The 10,852-nt window shown below is 34.2% G+C and overlaps 1 protein-coding gene and 1 non-coding gene across 2 annotated transcripts; one reads left to right on the forward strand and one right to left on the reverse strand.

The window, feature by feature from the left end:
* Positions 1-243: 243 nt before the first annotated feature.
* Positions 244-358, forward strand: LOC149518702 (U5 spliceosomal RNA). Its single transcript, XR_016342537.1, has one exon. It is a non-coding gene; the product is annotated as a U5 spliceosomal RNA (small nuclear RNA).
* A 289-nt stretch (positions 359-647) lies between these two features.
* Positions 648-7,406, reverse strand: LOC111282616 (putative ABC transporter C family member 15). The gene is made up of 11 exons (XM_022870768.2): positions 7,164-7,406; positions 6,134-7,040; positions 4,624-6,053; positions 4,420-4,506; positions 3,734-4,336; positions 3,466-3,630; positions 2,995-3,289; positions 2,349-2,869; positions 2,209-2,272; positions 1,891-2,130; positions 648-1,597 (listed from the first exon to the last, which is right to left on the reverse strand). The coding sequence occupies exons 2-11, from the start codon at positions 6,954-6,956 to the stop codon at positions 1,476-1,478; spliced, it is 4,350 nt and encodes a 1,449-aa protein (XP_022726503.1). The 5' UTR covers positions 6,957-7,040; positions 7,164-7,406; the 3' UTR covers positions 648-1,475.
* Positions 7,407-10,852: the final 3,446 nt, after the last annotated feature.

The raw sequence follows: 10,852 nt of genomic DNA on the forward strand, positions 1-10,852 counted from the left end.
GACCGGGAAGAAGAAAGCAAGTTTGATTCGTTATATAAAAAAAGTTTCTGTAACAGTTTTAACTTTCTGATATTTGTATTGGGAAGTTCCAACTTCCTCGAGGAAGCCACTCTTAAATTGTACTAAACTTTATTACCAAAAAGCAAGCAAGCAAGCCAACATTATCCCACATCAAGAAGCTAGAGAGCTAATAGCGTGAGAAGTTCTATAAAATGAGACAGGTTTCTCCTTCCCAACGTTTGCAGCCGCGCAATGAGCGCAGAGCGAACTATTCTTTTGCCTTTTACTAAAGAATACCGTGTGTTTGTAGCAAACGGCGGCATACACCTAGTTTTGAAAGGCTCCTCTTTAACTGTATAAGCCTCACAATTAAAGTTTAAAGCCTATGTTGCTGTTAGGTAGTATTGGGGTTTCTCATTGTTACAGGATTTGTTAGTGTTAAGTAAATGTCATATGAAGTCAGCTCTCATGAGTGGTCCTTACAATTAAAGTTTAAAGCTTGTGTTGCTGCCTGGTAATATCTGGGTTTCTCTCTTTGTGTCAGGCGTCTGTAAATGCTTAGCAAATTTCACAACTCTCTAACGAGGATAAATAATATGAACATGCGGCATGCTACATATACAAATTGTCACCAGACAAAACATACAAAAAAAAAAAAATCAGCTTTACTAAAGTTTATATCAACTTATGAGACATTAAAGGAAGATATGTACACATCAAGCTTGTCAGCTACAGCAGCTGCTTTCTTATATTTGAATCTATAAGTGTCGATCCGAGTTTTCCTGCTCATATGTCAACTTAGAAAAACTATCAAATAACTTTTCTGCCAAAACTAGGCCTTGTAAGTTACAATCAGTAATGTCAACAACTGCTAATACTTTTGAACGTGGATGGTGATGGCAAGTAATTGAGAGAAATTGTTAAACATTAGCAGGTGTTTGTAAGTGGTAATACTCATGCCGAAATCTTTCTATAGGATGCATATTAATCCATTATTTTCCACGGGAGGGTATAAAGCCTAATTTAAATGCGTGCAGTCCAAAACTTCATGAATTTGACATGCTGAGTAAAACATCAGAATGGAGGAAAGAAGGAAAGTCCTCTCAGTGGAAGGAGGGAATTGCTCAGTGGAGTTGACCCTTAGTTGAAACTGTGCCGAAAGGAAAATCCCCCTATGGTTTCTCAAACAGGCCCTCATGTTCAATCAGATGTACACAAACTAATCATCTTTGCAAACCCAGCTTCCTTTATATCCAAAGAAATTGAAGTGATAAGAATATCAATCATTATGTCGCACTGATGTCACCCTAACTTTCCTCCTTATTTTTCTGACATTCCAACCACCCCCAAAAGAAGTTGATCGTCAGGATTCCATGGCAGAAATCTTCATCAAAATCCAAAAGCTCTCGTGTTGGTGGAGAATCCATTAGACCCCTCCCACATTTTTGCAATCCATGTATCATTTCTGTCTATCCTCAAAACATATTCTTATGGTGGTTACTCTTGGATGATCTCAAGAATTCAGCCACCAACTTCGAGAATGAAGAAGAATTGTCCCCAAGTAATACCCCGGGCATATCGTACTCTACAATTTTCCCTGGCATTAAGCAACATATTTATAGCAATCAGCTAAAATCAATTTCCAAATGCAGCATTATCTAAAATCCAAAGCAGTACTACTTTATGCTATTGGACTTATGCTTATCTGATATTTACCGTCTGCATTCTTGAATAACATTAACTACGTTTCAAATTTGTCATATTTCAGCATATTAATGCCAGCAATAGTTCAGCCTCAAGTGGTGAGTCGCTTTATGTGACTCATCCTATTAGTTATTTTATGATGGTAAGCAGAAAAAAATGGTTTTTAATAGGATTAATTCAACTTACCTTTATCAAGAACCAGAACCAAGTCATTGTCAATAACAGTTGGTATCCGATGTGCCACAGTGATGACGGTACATCTGCTTGTCTCTTCTCTTATTGTCTCCTGGATCACATTATCTGTGGCCGTATCAATGGAAGCTGTGGCCTCATCCAACACCAAAATTCTCCTTTTCTTTATGAGCACCCTAGCCAAGCAAACAAGCTGCCTTTGTCCAACACTCCAATTCTCTCCATCTTCAGCGACTGCACAAGTTACCAGATTTCAGTATCAACTACCCTGGCAATTATATCAAGTGGTTTGCAATTATTAAATTTTTGTACCTGGAGCATCAAGAAGCCTTTGATCCTGCCTCACTATGTCTGCAAGACGACACTTTTTGAGGACCTGTCATGAGTTTATTTCAGTTAAACCAGATAATTTAGTATAAATATTTCCAAAGAAACCAGGTCTTAACATTTACCTTCCAGATTTCTTGATCTGTATGCTGTTGTAAAGGATCCAGATTGGTCCTTATGGTTCCTTGAAACAATGTTGGGTCTTGTGGGATTATGCCCAATCTGGACCTCAAATCTTGCAAACCAATAGAAGAAATATCTACTCCATCAATAACAATCCGTCCTCCTGAAGGCTCCACCACCCTGAAGAGAGCCTGAATTAGAGTGGACTTTCCACTCCCTGTTCTGCCAACAACTCCAATTTTCTTTTGTCCCGGGAAAATGCAAGTTATGCCTTTAAGAACCATAGGGAGAGTAGGTTTGTACTGCATCTGGAGGTTTTCAAGTTCAATTCTTCCTTCTGTTGGCCATTCAGGCTTTGGCCTACAGTCCTCGATCACTAAGGGAGCTTCACTAGGTATGTTTGTGAATTGAAGAATTCTTTCAACTGATATCATTTTGTTTTCAACATTGCATAAGTTCCATATTACCCACGCCTGCAGTACATTTAAGTTTAAACCATATGTAGCTGCCAATCCTGCCAAGCCTGATACCAAACCAATATGCTTTTTAGTTAGAAACTCAACATTAGTGATTTCAAACGGAAGAAACTTGACAAAAGTCAACTATCAAGATTAAAAGAAAAAAAAGAGGCAGGAGGAAAGGACTTACTGGGATCAATTTCGGATCTGGGCAAGCTCACCAGGATGATCAACACCAGGAAGAAGACAAAGTTGAAAAGAAAGTTGATTCGAACACACAGCCATTCCATTGTGCCAGAGTTATGGAAGGCTACACGAGAATAATCATCAATCAAGCTCAGGTTTTTCTCCAAGAATCTGTCTTCCTGGCTGAAACAACGAATTGTTGCTGCTCCTGTGATAGATTCAGAGAAATGATGCAAGATAGGAGCCTTTCTAATTCCAACCATCCTGGCTAGCTCCCTAGCAGTCGAAATATAATAGTTCTGTAGATAATTTAGGGCGTTTAGAATTTGAAACATCATGAAGACATAAAAGTAAAATAAAATTTCTACATGTAAATGCAAGTTCTATTAGTCATTGTCTTTTGCAATTTCTTTGGCACTTTTTGCATATTATGCCACACAAGTAGAATATGAATTTAGATGGTTTTGGTACTTGCCTGATACCAAAAGGAGATTCCAAGGATGGCGAGGAAGAGAAGGAAGATCTGCCAGGCAACATAGGACATAAGGATGATGATACTGAACAACTGAATTAAAGCAAATGCCAGCCCGGCTAATCTGTAGGGAATGTCTGTGTCTAATGTGCTTTGATCTGTAGAAGACTGTAATAACCAGAGAGAGAATTATATTTTGATTTCTGAAATATTTAGGCAACATTATGGAAAGCGAAAAGCAGCTGCACTTTGTTGCAAACAAGAAACTAACCCTGCTGAGAATTCGACTTGAGGGAGTAGAGTCGAAGAATGAAATGGGTGCACGGAAAACTGATGTTATCATTCCAATAAAAAGGCGTTGAGATGTCTCCACCGCAATAGTTGCCAGCAAAACTGCCCTTCCCAGTACGAAGATGGAGCTTCCACCAGACAGCAAAACAAATATGCCTATTAACTGTTCTCTTGATACCCTGTGATTTTCCTCTGTTGCCCAAGCAATCCAGTAATTGCTTCCCATCTGTAGTCCCTGGAAGAGAACTTGGCAGAGGAGGATGACTGGCACAAGAGCTCCCTTATAAGCCGCAGTGACAAAGGTTGAGTAAACACTCCATTTGACACGACCAGTTTCTGTTTCTTCTTCTTGACTCCTTTCGAAGAGCTTGCCATGGCAGATGGGTTCACCATATTTTTCTTCTATGACTTCGATTTGACTTTTCTGATAGGGTCCAGCAGTCAAGGAATCGTCTTCTTGGGGTGGGTTCACTTGTTCTAGTGATTTTCTATGAGCATTCATTTGCCTAACAAGTTCACCATCAGAATCAGCAATCAACTCCTCATATTTTCCTGACTGAACAATGAGACCTTCTTTCATCACCTACAAGAACATGCACAGAAGGTAATATGAAACACTGCAACTGTTAATTCTTAGCAGTTATCACTTATCAGTGAGGAGCTTACCAGAACTAGGTCTGCTGCATCTAAAAATTCCAATTGGTGTGTAGCATAAATGACAGTCTTCTGAGACAACAATCCTGTGAGACATTTCTGCAAAAAATTTATCACACAATAGGGAACTTCATCTAAGAATATGGAAACAAGTGTGCAGCTTCAATAACAAATAGCAATTGAAAAGATAGTTAGGATTTTTTATTTTTTTTTAACCTTGAACAAATGTGTTCCTGTGTGAGCATCAACCGCACTGAAAGGGTCATCTAGGATATAAATATCAGAATCACTGTAGATGGCCCTTGCCAACTGAATCCTCTGCTTCTGGCCTCCACTCAAGTTCATTCCCCTCTCTCCCACAACACTCATATCTTTATTATCCCACATCTCAATATCTTGGTTCAAGGCACATGCTTGAAGAACACGTTCATAGAAAACCTTATCCATATCCTTCCCAAACAATATATTCTCTCTGACAGTGCCTGTTTGAACCCAAGATCTCTGAGGAACATAAGCCTTTTTCCCATAAACCTTAATACCTGCACCAGAAATCCTAGGGATCTCATCTAGTATGCTGCAAAGTAGGCTTGATTTGCCTGAGCCTACGGAGCCACAAATAGCAATCTTATAACCTTTCATTATTTTTATCTTCTTTGTGATTTTGATGGTTGGATTCTTTAAGTTTTGGCTGCATGTTTCCCAAGCATATTCCCCTGTCTCAATTTCAATCGCAACATCGGATGCTTTTGAACCACCATCAGGTAAGAACGTCCTTTGATCTTCTTCTCCAAGGAACTCTTGAATTCGATCAAATGAGACTTTTGTCTGAGCAATCATGGAAATGAGCTCTGGAAGGTTGTATATAGGTTCTTGTAGAATCCTGAAAGTTGCTAGAGCTGAAAGTACTGTTCCTGATGTTAATGGTGTTTTTAAGAAAATGCAGACACCAAATGTGATGACTGACACCAGAGTTGGTGATGCCCAAAACAGAAAAGCAACAGCTGAGCATGTATATAGATACTTCTTAAGCCAGTTTCTCTCTGTTTCTCTAAGTTGAAGAAGCTTCTTCAAGAAAGTGGGTTCCCATGAATGAAGTTTCAGGACTCTTATGCTTTTTAGAGTCTCTGAAGTTGCTTTTATTCTTGAATCCTTGGCTTCCATGATCTTGGAGTGAAGTCTCTCTTCCCTATTGGCTAATGGAGTGTTACTTACCATCACCAAAATTGTAGCAAAGACAGCAGCAACGGAAGGAGCAGCACCCAGATTCCTGTACAGTATTACCAAGGCCAGAAAGACTTGGATTGGTAGCAACCACACTCCATGAATGTACCAGCAAAAGTCTCCAATTCTTTCAGCATCCACATTTATGAGATTTATGATTTTACCATTGCTGGGACCAACAAACTTAGTTGATAGAGATTTTTTGTAAATCAATACTGTGAGAGCTGCACGAACCCTTATTCCAATTCTCTGAGCGCCGAAGTACCACAGTCGTTGAGTTAGTGATTCCAGAGTCTTTGAAAAGAAGAAGATAAACGCAAGAACCAGCCCATATTGGTAGCCTGAACTATCATGCTTTTCCTTTAAGAAATTCACAAAGCTGGCGATAAGGAAGGGTCCGACATAGGAGGCAATTGTATTAAGTCCTACAAAAAGTAAACAGAAGCATTATAATCTGCTGCAAACAGAATTTGAAAATAGACACAATGAATTGAGAAGAAAATACCTGCAAAAACTGCATTTAGAGCCAGGGATCTCCTTATGGTACGAGTTATTGCTTTTGGCAATGAAGAAAATTCTGTTTTCTGTCTTCGAAGTGATTCTTCCAGCAACAACGAAGCATTATCTGCAGTTTCTGATTCCGGAACTGGAGGAATATGGTGCAACTCAAGTTTTTCAATTCGACCCCTTTCAAAGAGAGGGTTTAGCCATCGAAATGTGAGTTGGCTCCAGATGCTAGCATTAGTGAAACTACCATCATCTCTGGAGGAGTTTTCATCCTTCTTGCGAAGCAATGGATTTTTAAGATCACTGTTTTCACTAATAGCAAGAGGTAGACAGCAACAAAGCAGTATCAACAAAGGCAAGGAAGCTATATCAACGATGTTGGCTTCTGGCAAAGGATAGGGCAATTCTTTGGATTTTAAGTGGTGGATAAGGTAAACCACTGCAGAAAGTGAAAGAAAAATGCAGGAAAACACCCACCATACTATCAGGACTAAAGGCCAGGTTTTGTGCTCACTGAAAGTTTTGTTTTTTGAATAGATTGTAACTAAACTTGCCAGAAACCAAGTGATGGCCGAGCAGACGGGTTTGGTAGGGACAATTCCACTATTCCAAAAAATATAAAACCCAAAACCCAAGTATAAAGTAGAGATTATAACATTAGATAGAACAATTATAGCAGTAAAAACTCTTGCTTCTGTCCCTATTCTATGTTTGAAGTGAGTCATAGCGTCATGTCTCCTACGTTTCAAAATGTCTATGGTAATCCATGTTAGAAAAGCAATGACAAATGGTGCATTTACAAGTTCTAAAGAGACCTTCATCAGAGCTGACTCAGAATCCTATTATCCCCCAATCAAAACCGAAGACACTGAGAAAGAAAGTCTCAGGTTTTGAGAAAAGGTAGCCTGCAAAAACAATGCCTCTATCAGTGCCCCGAAGACCAAAAAAATCGAACACCCAATCTAAATAAGAAGATAAAAGAATCGAAAAATAGAACCAAAACTGAAACCGAGGAAGTAGTCACTCACATTCATGGCATAAAACAACAGCTTCGAGGTTGGTTTGAAGAAGCAAAATGCAAGACGGTGTGAACAAAGCACGTGGCTCGTTTCAAGAGTGCTGGCGAGGAGGGTTTGGTGCTTTACAAAGTGGGATTGTTCAGCAGCATTTTTAAAAGCAAACAACAATGAACAGTCACCATCTTGGCATCTTCCCGACCCCAAAATTTTGCTAAAACTAATCCTTATCTTTCCTTTCTAACTCTGAGTCGTAAATTGAACAATGCCACCGTATTATTTTATAGCATGAACAGCGAATATTACCTTGGGACCAGTTTCTGACAATAGAAAGGTTGATTTGCTTAGTCTTACGAAATTATGTCAAATGAATCTGTCAATTTGATAATAAGGATGCCGTAAATTGTGTCGACATTTCTAAAACATTCATAAATTGTCTTTATTTTCTCCCTGCTTACCTACTCATTTCAATGTGCGGACTGATTGACTTACAGGAATCTTGGATTTACTTTCATAAATATATAATTTTTTTTATGAGGAATCTATAGAAGAAATTAACATAATTTTTATAAAATATTAAAATTTTAATTTTAGTGAATTTTACAATTATTATAAATTTGATCATATATAATTTTTTTTTTCTTACAAAAGAAGACACAATCTCAATATAAGAAAATAATGATAAATATTGAGATTTAAATTTTAAATGTATTATATATCATTTTTTAAAAATAATTACATAAATCAATTAAAATTAATTTAATATTTTATAAAGAGATTAAAGCCTATATTAAAGTGATAAATGTTCTTTGAAGAAAAAGGGATGAAAATATTGATTAGAAGGATGCCAACTTTTGCCAACTATCATTTCTTTTCCACAAAATTCGTCTTGCTTTCCACAACTATCTTTCCTGGAACCTACCAAATAACATAATCATAATTAAAACATGTATCAATGATTGATTTGCTTTCTAAATATAGCTAACGAAGTTTAATTGCCTACCATTCTTGAATACATTGTAAGTAGGCAGATTTTGTTAACTTTTTTCTTTCATAACTTTCCCTTGCACAGGGGCGAAATTTCTTTAACTTTTTCTTTTATTTTTTAAAAATTAAAATATTAAAAAAATTTGTATATATCGACATCTTAAAATAGCCATTAAAACTTCTTTTCCAAGAGATTAAATGTTGAAATGTGTGACTATTACTCTATATACTATGAATAAGCAGTAATAGTAGCTGAGCTGAACAACTATGGTGTTCTTTTTTTTAACTAAAAGAGAAAAGGCCCACAGCACAGATTCTGCAGATTCTGCACGCCCACTGGCACGATGTTACAGCAAATGCATGCGGATACGTTGGCTTTATTTGTCAAAGAGAATTTGCGAAGAGATAAAATTAATTTCCGAGTTATTATTTATTTTAATTTAAAAATTTTATGATTTTATTTTATAAAAAATATATTATAAATTTAAATTTAAATATTTATATATATCATACAAAATCTTATATTATCTCACCAAACGTTGGGTACCCACTCTAATATAGAGATCCTGTCTTAAAGTTTGATGTTTTTGTCAAACTCAATACATTCATCAAATTTGATTAGTGATTATTTTGATAACATTTATAAAAATATACATCTAATTTATGAAGTATTATTTATTTTGATTCGAAAATCTTATTATTTTATTTTACAAAAAGTATCTCACAAGTTTAAGATTAAATCTCTACATATATATATCATAATAAATTTTCAAAGCATTCTGATGTAAGATTAGAATGTCACAAAATTTTGTAACGTCCTAATTTCATATGAAATGTTTTGAGAATCTATTATAATATGTATATGTAGAGTCTTAAACTTAAAAATTTATTAGGTACTTTTTATGAGATAAAATCATAAGATTTTTAGATAAAAATAAATAATATCTCGTAAGTTAGGTATCGATCTACACAAATGATATCAGAATAATCATCACTCGAATAGAAGCTAAATGTTATATCATGAGAGTCACATTTAAAATCTTACGAAAGTTAAGTGTTACATGATAATAGTCACTTTTATAATATTAACATTTAGTATGATCTTATAATTTATGTGTGTTTTTGTTTTGTGTTGAGTTTATCAAATATTTTATGTAATTCGATAAATTTGTATATTTTATATTATATTTGATAAAAATATCAAATTTTAATAAGAGAATTTATGATATTAATCTTATATTAAAATACTTTAAAATTTTATTATGATATTCATACATAAAAACTTAAATTTAAATTTATAAAATATTTTTTATAAAATAAAATTATAAAATTTTAAATTAAAATAAATAATATTTTACAAATTAAATGTACGTCCCCACGAAATAATAGATATCTTTTGTCGCGATGAAAGGAAATCTTGGGCGCTTCGTAAGGCCACAAGAGAATCATGATTTTTGTCTAATGGCAGTGTGGGGCATGTGGGTGTGGGCGTTGCATGATGGTGACGGGGATTGTGGAGTGGGTGAGAATGTAGTCTTTTCGTTATAGTCGAAGGACCAACAGTGCAAACTCGTGGTAGAATGCATAGGGAGTGTGGCATTGTGCGGAGATCTCGTGGTCACCGTATTGATGATTAAGAGGCGGATTTTAAACTTGTTTATTAGTGCAATTTGTGGGGTTTTTTTGCCCTTTTTTTATTCATGAATTTTCCACCGTTGCAGATGTCACCTTTTCCAGGAATGTCAGCCAATCCCCGTACCATTGCCTCAAAAGAAGATACAACAATTTAAAACACCAGTAATATAATATAAATTTAATATAAATAAAAAATTCTAAAAGTGATATAATTAAAAATTTTAGATATAATTATATATAAATTTAATAAAATTAAAAAATATATTTTATATTTTTATATTAATATAAATTTAAATATATAATTTATATATAAAATATGATATAAATATATAAATTTTAATATTTTACACAACATAAATTTATAAATTATTAAATCTACTAAAAAATCAGTCTTTGCTTTGCTTCAAATTTCTTTAATGCTCGGCAATTATATTATACTATAATAAAATATTCACTCTGAGTTGCTCACAAAATCATATAATGACAAAATCAGAAGATTTTATATTATGGATTCCATAATCAAGAAATTAACAATTAGGGAAATGAACCACTGCTAAAATTAATGATCACTGAAATATTCTTTTATTCTTACTTAATTTTATAAAGTTTCTTATAAAAAATATATTTTTTTTAAATATTCGTCTTGTATTTTGGCACACATTTCTTAATTTTTTTCAATGCCCATGTAAATACATTTGTTTTTTTAACAAAAAAAAAAAGTTCCCCTAATAAGTATGCTAATTTATGTAATAATTAATAAATTATTTTTTATTTTTGATAAAAATAACCATTTGCTAAAATACTTAAAGGAATTATTTTATTACTAGTTATTTCAGTAACAAAGTTCAATATATTCAGTCATTTGAAGATAAATGTTAATTATTAAAATCAATTAAAATTTAGAATGTCAACATTTACTAAAACTATTGAATAAATATTGTTAAATAATTTATTAACAAAAAATCCATGAATATGAAACTTGAAATAATGAATAATTTATTAATAAAAAATATAAATTTATTTCGCTTATTATTCAATACATAAAAAATTTTTCTTTTATTAAGCAATACATAAATTAT

This window comes from Durio zibethinus, chromosome 5 (genome assembly GCF_047325235.1).
Source record: "Durio zibethinus cultivar Kanyao isolate XHJ-2024 chromosome 5, ASM4732523v1, whole genome shotgun sequence".
NCBI classification, from domain to species: Eukaryota; Viridiplantae; Streptophyta; class Magnoliopsida; order Malvales; family Malvaceae; genus Durio; species Durio zibethinus.